Genomic DNA, 25,007 nt, shown 5'->3' with positions numbered 1-25,007 from the left:
ACATTCTAAAAACTGATAGCAGTCCAGTCAAATTCAATTCAAATGGTAACTTTTTTAAAAGCAATTTTTTTAACTTTTAGGTTTTCTTCACTTTCTAGTGTCCTATCACCCTTCACTGGAGAAGTCTGCTGCTAGCAGTCACAGATGAACTACATGCCATTGTAGGATGTCTCATCATACCATCCCCTCCATAAACTTATCAAGCTCAGTCTTGAAGCCAGTTAGGATTTTTGTTCCCACTACTCCCCTTGGAAGGTAGCTCCAGAACTTCATTTCTCTGACGGTGAGAAATCTTTGTCTACTTTGAATCCTAAATTTGTTGATGACCAGTTTATACCCATTTGTTCTTGTATCAACATTGGTACTTAACTTAACTCCTTCCCCGCCCTGGTGTTTATCCCTCTGATGTATTTAAAGAGAGCAATCATATCTCCCCTCAGCCTGCTTATGGCAAGACTAAACAAGCCAAGTTGTTTGAGTCTCCTCTCAAAGTAGTTTTCCATTCCTCAGATCATCCTAGTAGCCCTTATATGCACCTGTTCCAGCTTGATTTGGTCTTTCTTAAACATGGGAGACCAAAATTGCGCACAGTATTCCAGATGAGGTCTCATCAGTGCCTTGTATAATGGTAACAACCACACTTCTCTGTCTCTACTGAAAATACCTTTCCTGATGCATGCTAGGACTTCATTAGCCTTTTTCACAGCTGCATCACATTTGCAGCTCATAGTCATCCTGTGATCAACCAAAACACCCAGCTCTTTCTCCTTCTCTGTCACTTCCAACTGATACATCCCCAGCTTATAGAAAAATTATTGCTATTCCCTAAATACATGACTTTGCACTTTTCACTATTAAATTTCATCCCAGCACTATTAAATGACAGAATTTGTATTCTTGTTTAATGTAATTGTTAGCTAAAAGTTGCTAAAATTTACAAAACAACAGTACCCTAAAAATTGGGAATGAGCCAAAGTAATTCTCAAAAACCAGTCATTCCATTTAACTCAAGTTTATTCAAAATTATAGGCCATTACTGATACAATGATGGAAAATTTAATATCTAAAAAAAAATTATATTGTGGAAAAATGCAAAATTAGATTGCTTCAACCTAAAGCAGTGTTTTCCCAGGATTCCCAACAAATAAATATACATGTATATGAATAACCTAACTACAGCTTGTTACTTTTTTACATATATAAGTTTTGGCTTTTAGAGTTTGAATCCTGATAAGATTTCATATGGAAAATTACCTGTAATGGTTTAGAGCTGAATTAGCTTAAGTGAACACTTTACACAGTACAAGACATAACAAAAAAGCAATCATGTTTCAGTCAAACTCTTACTCTGGAACTCAGTGACAAGGAAAGTCTTGGTTTAGTGGGATAAGTGTCCTAGGCCTGGTCTACACTAGGACTTTAAATCGAATTTAGCAGCGTTAATTCGAACTAACCGCTCAACCGTCCACACCAGGAAGCCATTTAATTCGAATTAGAGGGCTCTTTAGTTCGAATTCAGTACTCCACCCCGACAGGTGGAGTAACGCTAAATTCGACATGGTTAGCTCGAATTAGGCTAGGTGTGGATGCAAATCGAACTTAGTAGCTCCGGGAGCTATCCCACAGTGCACCACTCTGTTGATGCTCTGGATAGCAGTCGGAGCTTGGATTCTCTGACCAGCCACACAGGAAATGACCCGGGAAAATTTGAATTCCTTTTCCTGTCTGGGCACTTTGAATCTGACGTCCTGGCTGGACATCGGGGCGAGCTCCGCAGCACCTGCAACGATGCAGAGCTCTCCAGCAGAGGAGTCCGGCCAATCCAAGAATAGAAAGAGGTCCCCAGCATGGACAGACCGGGAAGTCCTGGATCTGATCGGTGTGTGGGGCGAGGAGTCTGTGCTGTCGGAGCTGCACTCCAACAAGCGGAATGCAAAGACCTTCGAGAAGGTCTCCAAAGCAATGATAGAGAAAGGATACAGCCGGGATGCAATGCAGTGCCGCATGAAAATCAAGGACCTGAGACAAGGCTACCAAAAAGTCAGAGCGGCAAACGGACGCTCCGGAGCCCAGCCCCAGACATGCCGCTTCTACGAGGCACTGCATGCCATTCTAGGTGGGTCTGCCACCACTGCCCCACCAGTGACCGTGGACTCAGTGGATGGCATAGTGAACCTGGACAGTTCCTCCTCGATGTTCGCCGATGGGGAAGATGAGGAAGGGTCTGTGGAGGACGGCGCAGGCGACAGCGAACACAATACCGCTTTCCCTGACAGCCAGGATCTCTTCATCACCCTCACAGAGATCCCCTACCAACCCTCCCCGGCCGTTAACCCGGACTCTGAATCAGGGGAAGGATCAGGCGGTAAGTGCTATAAACATGTAAACATTTATTTTTTATAAAACAGGTATAAAAAAATAGAAATGCTATATATAAAATTTTCAATGAAAAACTATATGAAAAGTAGGTCCACACATATAGGGATTGAACAATAATCCTCCAGGGACAATTCAAGAAAGGTCTCATTTAGGTCCTCGAAAAGCATCCGCAGGAGGTTCCTGGGGAGAGGTGCCTTGTTGGGTGCTCCGTGGAAGCACACTCTTCCGCGCCAGGACATCCTTATGTAGATGGGAATCATCGCCTCCACAAGCATGGCCGCATATGGTCCTGGTCTCTGCAGGGCTTCCCTTAGCATCCGCTCTTTGTGACTCCGAGGGACCCGCATCAGGGTGATCTCGTTCATGAAATGCTGCATCTAATTAGGGCAATTAGTGTATTTTTACTGTTGTGAATGGTTGACTTTTACTTTGCATAACAATGACCCTCGCTTAACAGCCACGTGTTGTAGGCCACATAGGAAAAGCATACATTGATCTTTCCCGTGCACTGGCGGGAGTGGCTGGAAAAGGGTCAGAGTATATAATTTCCAGATTGCCTTTAGCGGGAGGGCACAGCTATCCATTAACTGATAAGCAGAATGTACTGTAAGGCTTACCAGGACTGTCTGCTAGACGGATTCAGCTGTCTCTCCCCACTTGTCCGCTCTCCTGTGCAATGCCGCAGCCAATGAGAGCGTATTCCGAAATCTCGAACTTGTCCTGAGATCTCGTGAGACTTGTTGCCCTGTATGGTCTTGTTCAGAGAAACTGACTAGACTGTGTTCACTGTTCGCAAACATGTATCTGTTCAAGGAAATCAGTTACTTTTCCCATCACACAGCTTCGGCTCTTTCCCGGATTGCCCCGGCATCCCCCTCGCAGAGGCTGGCGCAGATTAGGCGGCGAAAGAAAAAGACTAGGGACGAGATGTTCGCGGAACTGATGGCCTGCTCCAGAGCTGAGGCAGCAGAGCAGAGACAGTGGAGGGAGACCCTATGTCAACAGCATCGCACACACATCGAACGGGAGGATAGGTGGCAGCAGGAAGACCAGCAGGCGACTCAAACGCTGCTTGGGCTAATGAGGGAGCAAACGGACACGCTCCGGCGCCTTGTTGATGTTCTGCAGGACCGCAGGCAGGAGGACAGAGCCCCCCTGCAGTGTATCTGCAACCGCCCTCCCCCGCCAAGAAGTCCTCCCCCCCCCTCACCCAAAAGTACAAGACGGAGGGGCGGTAGGGGCCGTGAGAACTGTCACTGCACCACTGCATAGCGCTAATGTACCACACACCTCTCACGCTATACATTTGTAGAAGTGCTTCCCTTACAGGCTCACCCAGTCCCAAATCCAAGTTTCATCCCCCCACTGTGTATTAGATTATTAAAAGCTGTTTGCTGTTATTCACTGTTTCGGTCACGTCTTTCGTGTCAGAGGATTTTTTTGTGTATGGGGGGGAGGGGATTTATAATTGCACGGTATAGCCTACATTATCAGGGTACAGACTTGGGGGCATGATCAACTGCAGGGCACACACACACTGCAGTCAGTAGGCACCAGGGTCACTCTGTGTGGTGTATCCTGCCCCGGGTCATTCTGTGATGTGTATGCTTGTCCAGGGTTCTAGCGCCTGCCACCCCCTTAATGTTAAGGCACGCTGCCCTTACCATGCACTTCCACCGTAGCAACGAGCCTCTCCGCTGCCCTGAGCCCCAACAAGAGCCCTCATCCACGGACAGATACTCACCCTTCCCCCACACCCCTCACCCCTTCCTACGCCCAAACCCGCAGCCCACTGCCGTCATCCAAACCCCTATCCAAAGAAGGCACCACTCGCCCCTTCCTGCAAACCCACCCCTTCCTGCAATCCCTCCCCTTCATGCACAACCACTTGCAGCCGTCCCCCACCCCAGAGACCTATGTAGGAGCAGGAGGATGTCATTCCTCTATGGAACAAGTGGTCTGTACATCAGTGCACACCGTGCCCAGCACAGTATGCGTCCATGTTTCAACACCTGAACAGAAATGCAAAGTAAAACAAAGATTTATTAATAATGAGTGTAACAATTAATTTGCTTTAAAACGTGCTTTGGAAGTGGGGGAAACTTGGAGAACGGGGTATGTAACCGCAGATCGAAATCGACACATACAGACACAGGCCCAGGGTCAGTTTCTCTTGAAAGCAAGTGGAGAGTCATAGGTTACCCTGCTCTCGGAGGAAACTTGCTTTCAAAGCCTCCCGGATACACAGCGCTTCCCGCTGGGATATTCTCTCGGCACGGGTGTCTGGCTGAGCGTAAACTGCAGCCAGGCGATTTGCCTCAACCTCCCATCCGGACAAAAAGGTCTCGCCCTTGCTCTCACAGAGATTGTGTAGCACACAGCAAGCAGCAATAACTATGGGGATATTCTTTTCGCTGATGTCCGAGCGAGTCAGTAAGCTCCGCCATCTCCCCTTGAGACGTCCGAAAGCACACTCCACCACCATTCTGCACTTGCTCAGCTGGTAGTTGAAGAGTTCCTTCTCTCTGTCCAAGGCGCCTGTATAGGGCTTCATGAGCCAGGGCATTAGCGGGTAGGCTGGGTCCCCGAGGATCACTGTAGGCATCTGCACATCCCCAACCGTTATTTTGTGGTCCGGGAAGAAAGTACCTGCCTGGAGGCGTTTAAACAGACCAGAGTTCCTGAACACACGCGAGTCATGAACCTTGCCCGCCCACCCAACGAAGATGTTGGTAAAACGTCCCCTATGGTCTACCAGTGCTTGCAGCACCATTGAAAAGTAGCCCTTTCGGTTAATGTACTCGCTGGCCTGGTGGGCTGGTGCCAGGATAGGGATGTGAGTTCCATCTATAGCCCCACCGCAGTTTGGGAATCCCATCGCGGCGAAGCCATCTATGATGTCCTGGACGTTTCCGAGAGTCACTACCTTTGAGAGAAGTTGCTCAATGATTGCGTGGGCTACTTCAATCACAGCAACCCCCACGGTAGATTTGCCCACGCCAAAGTGGTTCGCTACTGACCGGTAGCTGTCTGGCGTTGCAAGTTTCCAGAGGGCTATGGCCACTCGCTTCTGCACACTCAGGGCTGCTCGCATCCGGGTGTCCTGGCGCTTCAGGGCAGGGGACAGCAAGTCACAGAGTTCAAGGAAAGTGCCCTTACGCATCCTGAAGTTTCGCAGCCACTGTGATTCATCCCAGACCTGCAGCACTATGCGGTCCCACCAGTCCGTGCTTGTTTCCCGGGCCCAGAATCGCCGTTCCACACCATGAACGTGACCCATTGCCACCATGATCTCCACTGCGCGGCGTACCCTGCTTTGTGAGAGGTCTGCGCCACTCTGTGAATTCCTGTCCTCACCGCGCTGCTGGAGCCTCCTCGCCCGATTTCTCAGCAGCTGACAGTGGAAGAGGTGGACGATAAGGTGCGAGGAGTTGACAACGGCCATAAGTGCAGCGATGATCACAGCGGGCTCCATGCTCGCAGTGCTGTGGCGTACGCGCTGTAACTGACAAGAGAAGGGCGTGAACAGATTTCCCGCCGGAGCTTTCAGGGAGGGAGGGCGTGATTGACGGTTCAATGACAACAGTTACCCAAAAGCACCCTCGACACATTTTTCCCCCAGGAGGCATTGGGAGCTCTACCCAGCATTCCAATGGGCAGCGGGGACTGCGGGAACTGTGGGATAGCTTCCCACAGTGCACCGCTTCCAAAGTCGACGCCAGCCCCGTTACTGTGGACTCAGAAATTCGAATTAGTGTATTTACTGTGGATACACAAATTCGACTTCATAAGGTCGAATCCACAAATTCGACTTAAGTAGATTCGAAATAGTCTTGTAGTGTAGACAAGGCCCTAGTTTTGATGTACTAGTTTTACTAAATTCAAAGCACCTATTGATTCACAGCAGTACTATTATGTTACTTTATCTAGATTTCACAAAGATGGATAAGAAATTTATATAAAATCAAAGTGAATCAAGAGAGACCGCAATACGAAATAGAATTATTCTTCCATAATACAATAAAAAGCATGTAATTCATTATATATCAAAGTAATTTCCAGAAACAATTGGTACATTTCAAAAGTAAACATTAAACATTTATAAAACCTCATCACTTATTTCATGAGGTAATTTAAAAAAGAACTCTGAGCACATATTGATTTTATAAAAACCCACTATTCACTGACCAGTTATTTTTAACATGAACATTGTGGTTATGTTTATTAATAAGATATTTCACTTATTGTAACAACAACCCCATTTCTCTTTAAAGTAAAAAAAGTTTATTAAATATGGATTTTCTTTGCTTTCTCTCATATATAATTTTAGCCTTAAACTATAAAGAATATGCTTTATACTCTCTCTCAAAATATGGTTTTAATAAAACCTGTATGATCTTGACATCTCACAGGATCTGCAAAGTTGAAATAAACCAAACATTGATAAACCTTATTTTAAAGGCATATTATAACACCTACACAATCAACATGTGACATTTGTCCTTAAAGGGGATAGACATAATTCAAGTACGTTGTGCTTACACAGATCCTCCTCTGTACCTTTATAGGTAGAAAAGAACAATATGCATGGAAGTAAGTTTGCTTATAAACAACAAATATAACTTTGTTTTGGTATCCATGTACAACATTGCATCAGGTATGATGTATCAAAAGCTATACAGAAAAAATAGGAAAGATACTTAAAAGATTTTGCTATATTACTTACATATTGTCACAGTTATAATGCTACCTAGCCATGCAGCCCAACACGAATCATCATCATGCAACACATCACTAAATAGTTTTAGAAAATTAATAGTGCCTTTGAGACATAATTTATTTTACAATTTACTTGCACAGCAAAAGTAACCCTGCAGTGTTATAACTGTATTTCCATAAGAAGGATTGGACAGTGGGAGAAATTTGCCTGTGTAATTATGTAGTCAAACCCACTCAGCTCTAACATCCTTAGCCAAATTATCATCTCTCTTATCAATATGTCAATAAAATAATAAAACTTGAGGGGAAAAATCTGTATGACTTTTCACTGCTTCGTATATGCAGGCTGTGAGCAGGAGTGATTAGTTGAGGATGGGGATGACAATCTTATTCCTCAGGATACTACTCAGGTTTGTAACTTTTCATTAATGTTGTGTCCCCTTCCTCTGTGGCTTTAGCTAATGTAATATTCATTCATTGACCATGCCCCAGTCTTCCTCAGTCCCACACCCAAAAAATCACCATGCACTGATGTGGACGGAGCCACCCGCTGAACGCAATTCCATTCTACATTGTCTCCTTAGATCTCCCTACATGCACATACTCAATTTGGAACACCAATTCTGCTTTCTGCTAATTGATTCTACTTTATACTATGTGGTTAACTCACTCAAAAAGAATTCTAGTAGACAAGAGAAGCAGCTTTCCATTACAGAAGATATGATAGGGACAAATCAGCTTAAGTATTTATACAGAACTACACCGCTACCTCAATATAACACCACCCAATATAACACGGTAAAGCAGTGCTCCGGGGTGGCAGGGCTGCGCACTCCGGGGGATCAAAGCAAGTTCAATATAACAGTTTCAGCTATAACGCGGTAAGATTTTTTGGCTCCCAAGGACAGCGTTATATCGAGGTAGAGATGTATATTTCATTTTTGTTTCAACAAATTATCCAGTGTTAAAGTAAGACTCAATAGTCTAATTCCTGGGATCAGCACTTTTGCCTATTCTGAAGACATACTATATTGGTTACCCACCCACCCACCTGTCAAAGTGAAATTCAATAAGAAATCACATATTTTTTATATTAGGTCAGCAACCTCATTTTTTCAGCTCCTTCAGAATCATTGCAGGGAAACAACAATTTGTTTTAGTGATTTGTTGCATGGGATACTGTCAGATACAGGAGTATCAAAAGGAACAAATGGACAATTTAAATAGCAACATGTCACCTGAATCAATGGTTCCAAGGAGTAATCTTTTATGCGGTACATACAACAGGGCTATAATCTGGCTGCAAATGCCCAGCAAAGAATTCCTTTGTTTGCTCAAGTGTGCTTCAGAGTAGGCAGCTGTCTTGGTGGAGGGAAGGGATATGGAACCTACCCTACTGGCACAACTCGGAGCAGCCCAGAAGTTGCTCCAAATTGTATTGTACCAGGCCAGGCCAGAGAATAAAGGAGCTGCAATGAGCCTTTTGATACCTCTCACTGACTCCTGCACAAAACAGAGCTCTGGCACAGGGCAGAATATAGCCCATAGCCCTCATCACTGCCGTATCAGTTTCTGCAATGTTTTTGGAAGTATATGGTATAACCAGTGAGGAACAGGTAGAGTATGATCATTACTAGAGCCCTACCTTTCGTTCATTTTGGTTAATTTCACAGTCATAGGATTTTAAAAATCATAAATTTCATGATTTCAGCTATTTAAATCTGAAATTTCATGGTGTTGTTATTGTAGGTGTCCTGACCCAAAAAGGAGTTGTGGGGAGGTTGCAAGGATATTGGTGGTGGTTGTGGTGGGAGGGAATTGCAGTACTGCTACCCTTACTTCTGCACTGCTGCTGGCAGCGGCACTGCCTTCAGAATTGTGCAGCTGGAGAACGGCAGCTGCTGGCTGGGAGCCCAGCTCTGAAGGAAGAACCACCACCAGCCGCAGAACAAAGGATGGCATGGTATGGTATTGCCACCCTTACTTCTGGCACTGCCTTCAGAGCTGGGCACCCAGCCAGAAGCCACCGCTCTCCAGCCACCCAGCTCTGAAGGCAGTGGAGAAATAAGGGTGGCAATACCACAAACCCCAAAAATAACCTTGCAACCCCCCTGCAATTCTCTTTTGGGTCAGGACCCCCAGTATGAGAAATGCTGGTCTCCCCAGGAAATCTGTACAGTATAGGGTAAAAGCACACAAAAGACCAGATTTCACAGGGAGGTGGGGGAGGGAGACCAGATTTTGCGATCTGTAACGTGTTTTTTGTGGCTGTGAATTTGGTAGGGCCCTAATCATGACTAATCATGAACAGCAGGAATATAAATCAACATATCTGTTGGTACACAATACTAGAAGCAAAAAGCTGTACTGGAAAACCAGGTGGTTGCCTCTCAGTTGCTCAGTAATTTATGATCCCATGAATCATAATTCCAGCCTTGTTCAACTGTAGTTCTTTCCACAGCTTTGCTGGCGCCATGCTATGCCTGTAAGCAACAGTTTCTAAACACAAATCTATCAGTGCCAGTGTGCTTTATAACATGCTTCATTCACAAAACCATGCAGAGTGATCAGGAAGCTTTTCCATGTGGGCACCTGCCGGACAGTGTAAATGAAATTCACCAATAAACTTAATAGTCATGCTAGTCCCACTAGAACTGTTAAAAATAACAGACGCCTTCCTAAACTGTTTGTCATGCCTGCACATACTCTGCTGAAATGAATTCACATTTTCAGAAGCTGAAACTCTTGAGTTATGAAGAGGAATGGCTGTGTTCAATAGTACCACATTAGGGTAGCAAGGAGTGAGCAATCTGCCATTAAGATGAGAAGTAAGCATTTTTTAAAAGCTAATAAAAATGTATCTATGTTGTTTGCCATACTGTAGAAGTAGGTAAAACAGCTATGATTGTTCTCAAAATGTAAAAAATCTGCTTATATCTCTGTATATTACTGACCCTTCTTAGGATACCCCAGTTGCACATTTCGTTATTGTGGATAAAGAACAAAAAGCTGTTGATTTGGGAAACTGTCAAGCAAAGCTTACAGTATTTGCAGACTTCTTCTTTGCTCATCTCTAAACAGCTAAAAAAACAGCAATGTATCTTATCAGCTTAGGCATAGTCAAAATGGAGGAAACTTACGTTGTGTGATCCACACTAGAGATCTCTTATCCTCACCTTATATATCCTACACTCAATCATTGTGCGCAACTATTCATTGACCTCGATGGAAGTTCCACGTACATAATGAGCATGGAATAGAAATCTGCATGATAGATAGCGGAACTGCAGTGTGGATCTGAGAACATGAATATAGTATGTAAAACCACGGAAAATCTAGGAGTTTTGTTTTTGAACAAGGCTACATGCTGATTACTCACAAACATACCTCAGACCAATTTTTCAAATTCTGGCTTCTAATTTAGCATGCAAAACCATTTGCAGTTCACTATAGTTTGCATGTGCAGTCTGCCAACCCCCGGGTGTTCGAAACATTATGAAGCCAGTTTTAAAATCAGATTTTTTTTTAATCCAATGAATTGAGTTCTTTTTATTTGCCCCCTTGTTACTGAGCCGTTAGGGTGTATTGATTTCATGTTTTCTGGCTTTCTTCCACAACCATATGGGCTAGAAGCTTACTTTTTTAAAATGAAAGCTGAGATTCTCAAGCAATTGTTTGAAAACCAGGACTTTAAGGAAAACATCAAATTATCATAAGACTCATGATAAAATCATTAGATTTGGCAACACTGCAGCTGCAAATGACATTTACATGCACAAACACCCTTTGCATTTTAGTCTATTTACCTGTATAAAAGATGGTGACTGCAAAATAGGCCTTCAGGTTGAAGTCACTTTTAAATATTGGCTCTTAATATATTTTAAGTTAACCATTGGTCACTTCTTAAAATTTGTCAGCACTCATACTTTAATACATTCAAATAATCATAGAAATCCCAAATGAATAACTGCTATGGAAGGCTCTTTCTACAAGTATTCAGTACAATGGGTGGAAAACTCCAGATTTCTTAGGATCAAAACCACCACACAGAGCACAATAGCCAAGGCAGTTCATCAGCATCCAAACCATATGTCAGAGCTACAGACAATTCTAACCATTGGAGAACATGCCAGGAAAACATTGCTGCTACAGGAAAATTACACAGTCTGGCATTTGGGCTTGTGATTTATATCAGAGGAGTAGGGGGAAGGGTTATAAAATATACTGCCTAAGTAACTCAGAGCAGTGGTTCTTCAAAACTTGCTTTTGATTAATCATGTACATTTTTTCCTTAGCCTCATAAGACATTCTACACTTGATTAAAAAAAACCCAAAACCCCACACATTTCTAAGCAGCAAAACCAATACCAAAAACACTCTACTGAGACAAAAATGTTAATACATTATTTGAAATGAATTATCTGTATATTCAAATGTTATTTCTAAGCAAACACATTGATCTAAGTTTGATCAAGCCTAATGCTGCTACACACATTTCACATTTGCATCCAAAGCTCTGAGAAGAACATTTTATATTAAGAGCTAAAATATTCTTAAAAGTTAATATATTAACATTAAGAAATCACCAACCTTGTGTAGGGGAGAGGAAATTAGAACTGAAATAATTATCGTCCATAAGGGAGGCCTGACTAATGTCTGGGTTTCCCCTCATTTAGATTCCCCCCCCGAATATTTGAATAAGTGGGAACACTTTACTTAATGCTATATTTTCAATATTGAGCTACTGAGGGCTATAATGAACTCTTCCAAAATCTGCTAGAAGTATTCCTGCATGGTCAATTGGGCAGAGAAAGACCACATGGTAACCATCTCTTACATGGCACATTAAGTGACTGCTACTTTCTGATTAATTATATGCTCAATCACGTAGGACATGGAATTCCTTCTGAATGAGTTACTGAAAGGAAAGCAAAGTTCTCAGGAACTTTCTTCAAGTGATTGAAGTGGATTCAAAAAGGCCTCCTTACACATATCAGCATTTCAGTCGGTGGGTGTCTGTCCTTAAAGGAGGCTCCAAAACAGTACTTTTGTATATAGCCTCTCTTTTTAAGATGCACCACATAACGGTGAAGAATATATGGTACTCAATGATGAGAAGGGCACTTTTTACAGGGGGTTTTAACCTCAGTGGTTGACTACATGGCACCATCGTTCATCAGTTATGAGATAAACTGTAAAACAGAAGGTTAACATCTTTGTGGGATTGTCGTAAACACACAAGAGCTGTTGAGGGGGTGTTGATAGAGTTGGCAGTAGTTCCAAAACCTAGGAAATTGACTGGAGGTTCCCAACTGCCAACAGGGATTCAGGCACGGTGTACATCCAGAGTGCATACCTACCTGCCCCAAAAGCCACGGACAATGCCTAAACTCTGAGAAGCGCCAACAAGCTAAGGACATGTGGGATTCAGCCAGTGCTTAATTTGTGCCAGGGCTTGCTACGGCTGAGCCCTGGCTCCTCTAGACTTGGCAGTTCATAGCCCCGGCACCTCTTGGCTTGCCGCATCAGTTATGAAAGTAAAAAAACTGGATGAGCCTCAGCACCTCTTTCATTACAAATTAAGCACTGGATGCAGCATTTGGATCCCCACAGCAGTCTGACAGGTATCTGAACCAGAGGAGCTCAATCAGATCTGTGACAGATGGTTCCTAGTATAATGGTCAAAGACAGATGAGAAGAAAACTGAATATAAGAGGATACCTCAAATATTTGCAATATCACAGGGCATAATCTGGGCACTGTGCAAAAATTGTACAATTCGCAGCTCAGCAGTTAATTAAATTCAGAACAGCAACAAATATTATTAAACACTGAGGAGTGAAACAGTGTGTATTCTGGTGATGAAGAATATGCTGGGGAAGTAGAATCAGGAAGAAAGCTTTTTTGGTGTATCCCACCATCATCTTTGAATCATACATGGACACAGAAAAACACTATTTTATCATCTTCTTCATCCCCCCAGCATTCAAACCACTAGTGCTTGCATTATGTTCCTCATATCCCACAGGTCCTCTTTCATAACTCATATCACCATGATCAACACTACCCATATCAATGTTAAATTGCTAGAGATTCTTCTCTCATACTGATATAAATCAGAAGCATCCCAAATGACATCAATAAGATTACACAGTCTAAAGCTGGTGACAGAGAGATGAATCAGGCCCATTGTTTTAAAGGGCATTGTGATTTCTTGACTGATTTTCTTCTGAGTCTAAGGTTAAGTTTTTGGAAGTTGAGTTTTGTTCAGATCTCAAGAAAAAGCGCATTTCCACCTCCTTACCTATGTTCTCCTTCTCCAGTATATGCAATGGAGTCTGATTTGATTTTTTATTTGAATCAGAATCAGGAGAAACTCACAAATTGTCAGACTGGAAGAAATACAAATTTCAGGATGAAGTAGATGGAGGTTCAGATACTGGTTTCCATGTACTTTCATTAGCAGCTTGCTTAAGAATATAAACCATTTTTTTTTAGGTTGAAGTTGGGAAACAGGCTGAGCACCTGCTCTAAGAGCTTGAGAACCTTTAACCATCCCCCATGTTTACTGAAAAGTCTCAATACAAGAAGTGTTCACCATCTTATAGGACTGTACTTTGAAAAGGTGCAACACGTGCTTCCTTTTACACAGGATCTGATCTGCTGGCTGTAGAAGAGGGTGAATGGATCTGTAGGCTTGCCTTTGTCTTCTCCCATTTCCATTCAGGGCTGCTCATAGCCTCAAGTATTGTTTTAGCAGCTGGCATCACCAAGGCAGAGGGTCACCCACTCCCTGATGCTAGTAGCTGGAAGGCGCAGTGATGTAGGAGCCACTACGAATCCTCTAGGGGCCAGATCTGCTAGCTATCAAGTTTGCTTTGTGCCAGGGACATGGCGCAAAGCATCTTTACCCAACTTCAGATTTGGGATCTCAACATTTATTTCTATCATGCTGATAAACGAAATATTATAGTTCTCTAAGTGCAGACACAAGAGACCATAACATGTCTGTTAAGGACACACAAAGAGCACAGATGTGAAAAAGTCATAAATCTCTCATTTTTTAAAAATAATCTATTGGTTAATTGTTTCCTGGAATATCTGTGACACCATGGATACGAATAGCTCTAAAGGAATCATTCCAGTCTTTCATATAAATAACACAGATATTCAGCATTCCCTTAATATATTGAGTCATTATGATCTGCCATTCTAACAATATACTCATAATAGATCACTGATAGATCTTTTAATCATACTTTTCTATCCATAATGCTCAAACAGGCACTGATGAACATTGAAGCTTAGTATAGTAGATTCGACTCAACATACATTTTCAGCACCTGGGGGAATATCTTAGAAATGCATCCACTGAAATAATTTCATTCTCTCACCAAATATATTACACACAAAGATAAAGATTCCACTGTAGATGAATATTAAATCAGGAAATTCTAAATGAAGGTTTTCCAATCTGTGTTTAGCTATACTATTGTAGATCCCTGCAGAGTATCATCACAGTGGTAGAATACCTCACTTCCAATAAATGTAAAAAAAACCTAAAGCAGACTCTCAAACAGAATCTGTAATATAAAGTAGAATTGGAAACTGGGAGAGAAAAAAGCACCGTTCAATCCCAGACAGTAGTGACTCTGCAGAGAGTAATACACAGGAAACTAAAACAGACACACTTTCCACTACAATTTCTAAAGGATGAAAGAGTGCAAGAAATATTTTCTCCAGTTATTAGATATAATATAAGACTTTACCTAAAATATGAACAGTACCTAACTCTGGGAGAAAGGAGAGGGACAGCAGAGATGGCATCACTCTACATAGCAGCTTGTCACCAGATCAGGAATGAACAGCACTAACAAATGGGCACATGGAAAAAATCCTATGGCATGAAGCCCTCTTCTGGGCAGACTGTAGCTAGTTTGAACAGATACATGAGGTGTCTGACTCATTTGCACATGTTTACCTTCTGACTCCAATAAAGCATTTTTTAATGTAATTGAGTTGTCTTTAGCTCAGCCCATTGTGCCTAGATTATGTAGAATCCTGTCCTTCCAACATATATGACTTCACTTTCAAGTTCCTTCTGTTCTCTTTAGTGAACATCACTGTACAATAAAGATCTGAGTTTGAAATCCCATGTATGATAAAATGAAAAATCTTAAGGAATAAATATGGGGTGTATACACACACACGCACACACACACTGCTATGTGTTTATATTAGAGAAGGCAAGGTCAAAGAAATGCTCTTTGCACTTGGAGTGCAAGATGGTGAGGTTGTGACGGTCCTTAGATCCTGTGAGAGGTCATTCCACAGTCTTGGGCTGGCCCCCGAGTGTCATTAAAAGTCAGTGGGATTTGGCTCCTTAGTGTCTACATCACTTTTGAAAATGGGGCTCTGAGTCGGAGTCTTGGGCTCAGCACCACTTAGGGGCTTTTAAAAATTCTACCCATCATCTCACAGAGCCACTGGCAGCTTTTTTGGTTCCACACATCTCAAGAGAGTGATTTCATAAGCAAGGGAAGAAGCTGAAATTATTCCAACAGTTTCCTCCCCTCCCCCAGTTTCTCTTTAGTCAGTTTGGGTAAGTGGGTAATTCATATCAGCGACCTAGCTCTTTATCTGAATCCTCTGAACAAGGCAGGAAGAAAAGGCATTTACCCATCACACTTTCATATAGACAGGTGATGAATAACTCAGTTACATCCAAAGGGTCTCGCATATCATTGCTTGCTAGTATGTTTGAAGGCTCTTATTCAATATTTACTCAGGCAAAAATCCTGTTGATCTCCATGAGAGTTGTGCCCGAGTAAGGACTTCGGGATCTGGTGCACAGCTTTTCACTTTTTAACAACATTTCTTAGTTTCTGAAATGTGTGAATGTTTCTTTAAAGAAAACAATCAGTACCTCTTGGCATGATTACAGAATGCTTGCCAACTGGACATTTTGATTTCCTTGGTTCAGTAGCTAGGAATCCCTCCATTGATCAGTGAAAGGAGTTATAGTGAGACATACGGTTTACTGCCTTTCAGAATATTAGGTCTTTCCAGACTGTATAAAGATCCATAATGGCACTGAGAAGCTTTTCTGCTTATCACTGTGACATAGAAGGGAATGTGAAGGCTGTAGTATATTACTGACCATTCACACCCCTTTTTACACAACTTGCTTTCAGCTATAAAGAAAACCAGCAGCACAAAGACAACATTAAATTCTAGCAGGCTTTGGGTTAAATCGTGCCTTTAAATCACAGCCTATAATAGGGAGTGGGCAGAAAGGCAGCACCCTAATATGAGTTCCAGAAGGAACTGTGCATCAGAAATTGTGGTCCCACTGAAATCAATGAGATTGCCATTGATTTCACAAAAAGAACAGGAGTACTTGTGGCACCTTAGAGACTAACACATTTATTTCAGCATAAGCTTTCGTGGGCTACAGCCCACTTCTTCGGATGCATAGCTGTAGCACATGAAAGCTTATGCTGAAATAAATTTGTTAGTCTCTAGGGTGCCACAAGTACTCCTGTTCTTTTTGCGGATACAGACTAACACAGCTGCTACTCTGAAACCACTGATTTCAGTGGAGCCAGGATTTCACCCAGTGTTCCACTGTTCCCACTCAGTGGCTCTCACAACTATGCCATTACCCACTCCCTGTTTTGTTCCCTCTGGGGTGTCTAGGGCCAGCATCTGCAGTAGCCTGAGTAGTCCTTGCACTCAGAAGAGGTCAGGGTGTGCATCTGTGTCCAAACACAGCACAGGGGAACAAGTAGGATAGAAGACTATTTTTGGTGTCCTTCAGCTCCTATGCACCCACACTTGTTTACAAGCTGATCAATATGACATGGCTTCAATAACTGGCCTTTCTATGCCATGAATTTATATTGTGACACTTTGTGCCTACGCAGAAATCAATAGAGGCCACCACATACCTTAAAAATAAGGCATATTAGATAATTAGTGATGCACAGTGAGAAACTGGAAAGATTACAACCTATGCTTTTAACACTTCTATTTAATTAGTTCTAAAGGAAAATTTCTGGCAGTGTAACAAAATCTTTTTATATTAATATTACCTTATAATAAATATCATTAGTTTTACTTCAATATATGCTACTGTGAAAAGAACATGTGTAGTTGTTGATTTTTTTGTCTCCTACAGTAATTACAGATAACAGATACTGATCACATTTAATCAAACCACAGGAGACTGACACATACAAATTATATTGCAGGTGAGTTAACTCAGATGTGTTAGGCTCCCAACATGGAATACAATCTATCTACGCCATTATGTTTATCAATGTGAAATATCATCTTGATGTCTTCTTATTGCCCAAAGCGTTGTCCTACAGACTTGTTCACATATTAAAAGGTTCCATGTAATCTGCTAGTTTGGTGTTTTGTTCAGTTACTCAGCATCTGAGTAACATCATGTACCTCATATTGCATAATCCAGAGTGTGTTGTGAGATTTCACAGATTTCTCCTAAAAACTGTATTTTTGCAATAACTCTGAACAGGTAAACCAGTTAAATTCAGCTACAGCCAATGGAGCAAAGTTGAGTACATTTCAACAGTTTCATACAACAGGTGATTTTTTTAACATTATTGAATAATATTCTCATGGATAAAGGGCTTATGCTGAAATAGTTTTTCCCCTATAAAATAATAATTTAAAAATCTTATCCCTTCAAATCTTTTCTCATTGGTATTTTACTGTGGACTAATTCAAATGTCTAAAAGTTCAAGATATAATTTATTGGTTAGCTGCATAGAGAATGGTATTTAGTAATGGGAATAAATTCAAATATTCCAACATGCTGTTTCTAATCTAATTTTCCCTCAAGATCACACATGTAAATATACTAATTCCACAAACACTCTTATAGAAACAAACAGGCACTTTACCAGTTAGGAACAAGCAATATCTTATTACTTGATAGTGTTCAAGAATAAGATATACTTAATAAAAAAGTAATTAGACCCGCTACCCAGCTGGATAGATTTCCTACTATATTGTTTTTCTTTCCTTTGTGATTTAAAACCTTAGAGGTAGTTTTCAGCACTGGTCTATTAAATAGGTATGGTGTTTAAATAATAATTTTGTAGTTACTAATTTAAAACTATTTAAAATGTCAAAAGTTTCCAGGCTTCAATCACTTTCCAAATTATTGCATTGAAAATACTCATTAACTGGAACATAAATGGTATCATTTTTTATCTGCCAATTCACACTACTCTCTGCTCATTGTAAGCAGTGTAGTAGTTTCTAATGAACCATGAAGAGAATTTACTCTGAAAAACAAACAGGGTTTGGAGCCCAATCCTGTTCTTATTGCAATATATGCATAGTGTCAATATGATCAGGATAAGGCTACTGTGTGCCTTTCTAAAAGATATTATAGGGACAAGGTGGATAAGGTAATATCTTTTATTGAGGCAACTTCTGTTGAGAGAGACAAGCTTTCGAGCTACACAGAAGAACTCTCTGTGACTCGAAAGCTTGTCTCTCTCACCAAACAGAAGTAAAAGATAATTACCTTACCCACCTTGTGTCTCTAATATCCTGGGACTGACACAGCTACAACTAGACTGCATACAAGATATTAGACCTCAAGAGTTCTATTTGTGTGTGTGTGCATATGTGCACACGCACCCCCCATACTATAAACCCTTTCTGTCCAAAATTTACCATTAGCTTATTTAGGTTATGCCCCAAGTGCACTACTTACATAAAAACTCTCCCTCTTAATACTGTGTCTCATTCATTCCATTCAGGGGGGAAAATGGTTTTGAGCTATGTCTGAGTAAATAGTGACAATATATGATGCATGTGGAAGTATGATGGTATTATCACCACCAGTTTGGGACCGATGCATTACTCACTAGTGCCAAAACCACAAATGAGTTATGCACACCATGTCAAATCAGTGCAAATACATGTTTTATACCACATCACACCATCACAGGGATATAGCATAAGGCATGTTTTACAGAAAAAAATATTTTATATGTGTCTTAGAATTTTAAACAATGTTATTGGTACTATTTTTTGTATCCTTCCACCTGTAAAACCAGGATTCCTTAATAACATTAATTAAAAGTGAAGGCTTGTCTCAGGGAGAGCAAAATTATAATTTATGAACTTCAGAAACCTCTAAAATAGCCTAAAATAGCTGTTTGAAACAGAAAAAGTTGTCTGATTATAACATCTGATATATGAATTAAAGTTGTAGCCCACTGGAAAGATTAAGAAGATATATTTAGATAACAATTCCTGATTCAAAAAAATGATTCTTTTAGAGTGTTTGGAAAGCACCTAGCGCATAATAATGGGTGCTACCATAAAAAAGCACAACTAAATATTAATACTAATAGAAAAGGGTGGTGATTGGGGATCTGAGGGGAGGAGAGAATTTCTAACTTTCACATAGAACAAAGCTCTCATTTCTGTGAGATATAGCACATTTAACATACTACTGATAGAATACCAGTGGTCAGTTTTGTGGAAAAATTTACTTTTGAAAGAAGGAAACATTTCTTCAGCAATGTGATGGTGGGATTTTTTGTTTTGTTTTTCCCTTTTTCCCCATTGGTGCTATTAGAAGTTGCTCTTCGGTTTTGAATATTAGAAATTGTCCTACTGTTGATGATTATTAGGCAGACTACAGGTGAGCTTGTCAAAAGATACATTAGTAAAATTTATCAGATGAATATCACCACTCCTTACATTCTATCATTATGCTACACATAAAAAGGTATATACATGCCTTATGGAGGCGCTCTTATTCCATCCATAGTTATGATTACTTTCAGATATGCAGTTAATTTATTAATCTTTCTCTCCCCATTCACCCATTTGGATGGGAAAGAAAATTCATAAATGGATATTCATCTATAAACTGAAAGAGAAAAAGTATAATACTGGAGAGTTTGGAAGCTGTGATATCATTAATATTTGCACAAGTTAGCAGTGAACTCAGGACTCCTGACATGCAAAGAGAAAAACTACTTTAAAAGGAACATATACAATAGTCCCTAATGTGTGACACCAATTGATAGCACACATTACATGTAATCTACTGTATTCTACTTAGACAGTTAATTTCATTTTATTTTTAGATTTTTTTTCTTTTGCTTTCCGAATCCACTGAATATTCAACTATGAAAGACTCAATATTATTAAGATACTACTCTCTAACAGCAAAAGAAAGGTTCTGTACTGCAGCGGTAACAAGAAGTTCCAAAACGAAGACCAGTTGACTGACTTACATAAAGTATGGTCGTTATCATATGACAATGAATTTTTGAGTTCAGGGATATACCTAGACAGAAAATAAAAAACTTTCGTAAATATGGAAGACTTTGGAAGCAGAAGTACATGCTTTCTGTCTTCACCTATATACAGAAAAGAGATTTTATGTGAGAATTCTTTAATTTGTTGGCAGTATTTCCATTCATTCCCCAAGTAATCCTTAATAGTTTTGGTCACAGTTGAGCTGAAATGTGTGTGAGATTTAATTATGTTTCATGCAACACTTCATTTTCAGAGAGTTTCAATGGAAGTACTGTACCTATCAGAGTTTCGTGACCAAGTTTCAGGCAAGCATCCAGGAGCTAATTTACCAACTGACTAATTTACGGCTGTGGAGCCAGCTTCAAATAAAATAAAAATGTTTGCTGGCCCCACGAACAAAACCTTACAGGAATACTTGCCTTGATCCTTACTTTAAAATTCCTATATGACTTGTCATGGTTTCTGATTTATGGCTGTATAGGTCAATTCCCTTTCAAATGCTTTAAGAGTTTTAATTCTTTGGGAAAAGCTAACTATTTTCTAAACCTTTAACTGAAGCAACATTGGTACAGAACTTAAAGTGTATGAATTCCCAATGACAACCATTATCTTACTGTGCTAAGCTGTTTAGTGTGTCATCCTTCAGAAAAGGACATATACCCAGAAAAATGTCATGTTTCAATTTCAAAATGATACGTTTTTACAGTTTCAAATATGGTGTACTTTAAAATGTCCTTACTCAGTGAAGGAATATCTCAGAACAATATGGAAAGAAGAAAAACTTCAGAACAATTCAGTTTGTGTCAAAAAGGGGAATTCACAATCTAGACCATAATCAAACTCAGAAAAAGTTGCTAGTAGAATAAGCAATTCAGATTTGTGAATGTACACTTTGTAGTGAACTCCAGATCTCCTTACTCAGGTGTTTCTCTATTGATTTCAATGGAAGTTTGAGTAAGGATGAAGTAAAAACTGAAGTATGATCTTCAGTATATGGCATTAAAGTAACACCAGGAAGAAAAAAAAAAACAAAAAAAACCCAGTAGATTTAGTAGAGGAATGAAAATGTCATCCCATTTTCTCTAAGAATAACGGTTTATCATATCAAAACAAAGAAAATTCAAACTAAGAATCTGATTTTGTGATAGCTGTTTATTCTGAGTTATTTGAATTCATTAATTCAGATAGGAGAGTCATGTTCTGAAAGGGATTTCAGTAAGTGAAGTACCGGTATGTTAAAGGGAGAGTAGAATTACTGCTGCATAGCTTTGCAGTAATTGAGGGACGGGACCCAACACTCCTGGGACATTTGAAAAACAAACTTGCACTCACGGGATACATTTTTTGTTAAATATATAGTCTGCCACATCAGATGTAAACTGCCCTTTTAAAAATGATTATTCATGTGAAATAAGTGACTTTTCAGGATTATGTTTTGTGTTCTTGTGTGAAATGAGGGAGAGGTACAACCTAGTGGAGACAAAAAATCTCAAATTTTATTCCCGGCTCTAACACTGGTTTTCTCTATGGATTTAAGTTAGTTACTTATCTTCTGCAAGCATCAGTTTCACCATCTGTAAAATGGGGAGTAAACTTATTTCCTTACTTCAAAGGGGTGTTTTGACTACTAACCTACCAATATAGGCAAATCACTTTCAATAAGAAAAAATAAAAGTTCATTAACATAGCCATTCATTTACCAACATAAACTTAGCTTGACTTCTCTCTGAGAAGTATTAGAGAAAAGGCAATAAATGTGGTTCACACCTGATTTATTTTACCCTTCATAATTCTATACTGGGAAAAACTTGATTTCCCCCCCCAAGCCTCGTTTCTTAAATTGTAAGAGTGACCTCTAGTGCTTTACTGTTTTGTTGTATTTTGGAAGTCCTATTTTGCAATAGTTTTAATATGCCTTTCTGATCTGATCTAGTCTTGTGCATACTGCCAAATGCTATTAATGTGTGATTCAATTATCGTGGTCTTGTGAAAATGGTTGTATTCATAAACTATACAATGCAGAATGATGAAGAGAATTAAAGCTGAGGCTGGATTGCAGTAGAGTGTTTTACCAAAGGAGCTTATTATTCATGTTTAGGGCTACTCTGTGCACTTGAGTATCAAATGAGATATTACTGAATGACAGCACAAGATCATTTTGGTGCTGCAGTGTGATCATCAGGCTCATGGGAGCATGTTTAGTTTACAAGCTGTCCACAGGAAAACTCTTCAGTACACATACCACACAGCACTTCTAACTTCTTTGTCATGGCTTAGATGTTTGCACGGAGCTGTTCCCTGCTACAGTGCTGTAAAGTTGTTCCTGAACATTCCCAGTAGCACTAACATTCACATTCTTAAAATACAGTCACTATTTCAGCCTACCCCATTCATATGCTGCACAGCCAGCCCCTTAACTGGATTAAAAACCAAAACAAAACAGGTGGCTCATTTTAAGCATCTGACATTTAGGCAACTATTCTATAGATAAGAATATAAGAATGGCCCTATTGGGTCAGACCAAAGGTCCATCTAGCCCAGTATCCTGCCTTCCGACAGTAGCCAGTGCCAGGTGCCCCAGAGAGAATGAACAGAACAGGTAATCATCAAGAGATCTATCCCCTGTCGCTCATTCCCAGCTTCTGGCAAGCAGATGTATCCAAAATAAAAATGATTATGGTCCACGGAGGCCAAAGTACAACCAAAGGAACTCCAAACAATTACTGTACAGGTAAAATGCTTAGAAGTTAGTGTCTGATGCATTTGTTTAGGGTGAAAATGGTCAGACTTGATTCAACATTGAAACCAAAGATCCCAGTGTTAAGTCACATATACATCAGATGTGCCTTCTAGAGGACAGGTTCTCTTACACGTTGTGATCACTGTCTCTATTTTGCAATACCACCCTATTGGCTAACTATGGCTTACTCATTTAAAAAAAAAGAAAAAAAACTTTCTGCTGCTACTGATGGTGCCCTCTTCCTTAGTCATACATGAACACTATTCTCTAAGCAATCAGCACACATCTTATCCTCAACATTTTTTCTTTGTTACATTTGCTTTGCTGATGAACCGTACACTACTGTGCATCAGATTTATTTGAGTGCCAGCTTGTTTCAGGAGATGCAGATAACAGCCTTCCAAATTATAAATTGCTAAAAGCCAAGCTGATGCAGCATACAGTAGAAGTCTTCCAGTAATTTCAATGTAAGACACAATGCCTTGTAAAATGCAGCACTTCTCAACAGGAAACAAAAATTAAAATGGGGATGGACATGCAATTCCCTGGTAAAATATTAATTTCAGATTATACTGGAACTTGAACTTCTCAATAGAAATCTGTATATAGATTTGTATAAAAATGTATAGGACAGATTTTAGAACTTAAAAAAATGACATTTCTCAGCCAAGGAAACATTTTCAGCCAAGCTATTTGCTGTCATGTTTTCAGAAGCATTTATTTCAAGAACAAGATTTATTCCAAAGGCAAATAAAATAGCCCAGAAGTTTTCAAAACAGTCTGGTCTGAGTTTTAAATCATTTGCAATACTTACATTTATTTCCTGCCACTATTGTGTTCCAGTTATGAACAGATAACAGAAACAGCATCTTGAAGAAGATTTCAGTGACAGAATCCATGTTCACATTTACTGAGGCACCCAAAAGAACTAGAGTATTAGGAAACAGCTGCTCTGCACTTCAGTCCTATTCTTGCTTCCTCTTCTCTCTGTCTTTCTTCTTTCAGTGCTTCTCAGTAGTCAGACTCCTCAGTGAAATGCACTCTGCAACTGCTCACACATGCATACGCACCTCCAAATCTGCTTTTTTTTCTCCCCTAACAGCAGCAATCCCTTAAGAGCAGCAGCAAGAATCTCTCCTCCAATTTCACAGAATCACTCAAGGCTAAACTGCAAGACTACCCTGTACAGCTTGCTTACAGAAGCTACACATTCACATGTGTCCTGGACACCCCTTGTGGTGATACATAGGAAATGTGAGTTTCTGATGAAAGCCAGACAATATGAATATATTGCACATGTGCACCGGGACAGAGTCTTTGCTGGGTTCTCACTGTGCCCCATTCTTTATAGTGATTTTTAAGTATGTGGAGAGTATGTATTTGTTGTACATCCTGCTTTTCCTCTTCCTTCATACATAGTATCTAAAAAGAACTTTCAGTTGCTAAAGCATTTAGAAGTACTGGTTTTGGAGAGAATATATTATGTTTCTCAAGCATTTGTGGTAGGAACACTAAGAGTAGAGGCAAAAGTGCATTTCACCTTTGCTCGTAAAGTAAATGTAGGAACTAATAACCTAGTCTCCATCAGAAAAGAATGCCTCAAAAAATGCATTATGGATACTACTTTGACATTAAATAATAACCCATAAAAGAAGGAGCTTCAATAAGATGTATGTCAGCCTGCATGCTATAGCTTATTTTGAAGGTTAAAATAAATACTTCGGGTGAATATTTAGCACAAGATAAGAACTTGGGATTGCAGTGTTCTTTAAACTGTCCAAAGGTTTGTTATAGGAATATAAAATCTTTAGCTTAGATCAAATTTTCAGAAGGATTTTGATCTGTACATTTT

The 25,007-nt window shown here is 40.2% G+C and overlaps 1 protein-coding gene across 2 annotated transcripts in view; it reads right to left on the bottom strand.

Annotated features, from left to right (window-relative positions):
* The window catches only part of LOC123372908 (contactin-associated protein-like 4), a 302,483-nt gene extending 278,198 nt beyond the window's left edge, over positions 1-24,285 (bottom strand). For both annotated transcript variants that reach the window (XM_045021533.1, XM_045021534.1), the window contains exon 1: positions 23,970-24,285. In XM_045021533.1, coding sequence (XP_044877468.1) covers positions 23,970-24,054 — 85 coding nt within the window. In that variant the 5' untranslated portion in view covers positions 24,055-24,285. The remainder of the gene's footprint in view (positions 1-23,969) is intronic.
* Positions 24,286-25,007: the final 722 nt, after the last annotated feature.

This window comes from Mauremys mutica, chromosome 6 (genome assembly GCF_020497125.1).
Source record: "Mauremys mutica isolate MM-2020 ecotype Southern chromosome 6, ASM2049712v1, whole genome shotgun sequence".
Taxonomy (NCBI): Eukaryota; Metazoa; Chordata; order Testudines; family Geoemydidae; genus Mauremys; species Mauremys mutica.
Note: the sequence above shows the minus strand (reverse complement) of the source record. Positions and strands in the feature narration are given on the sequence as shown.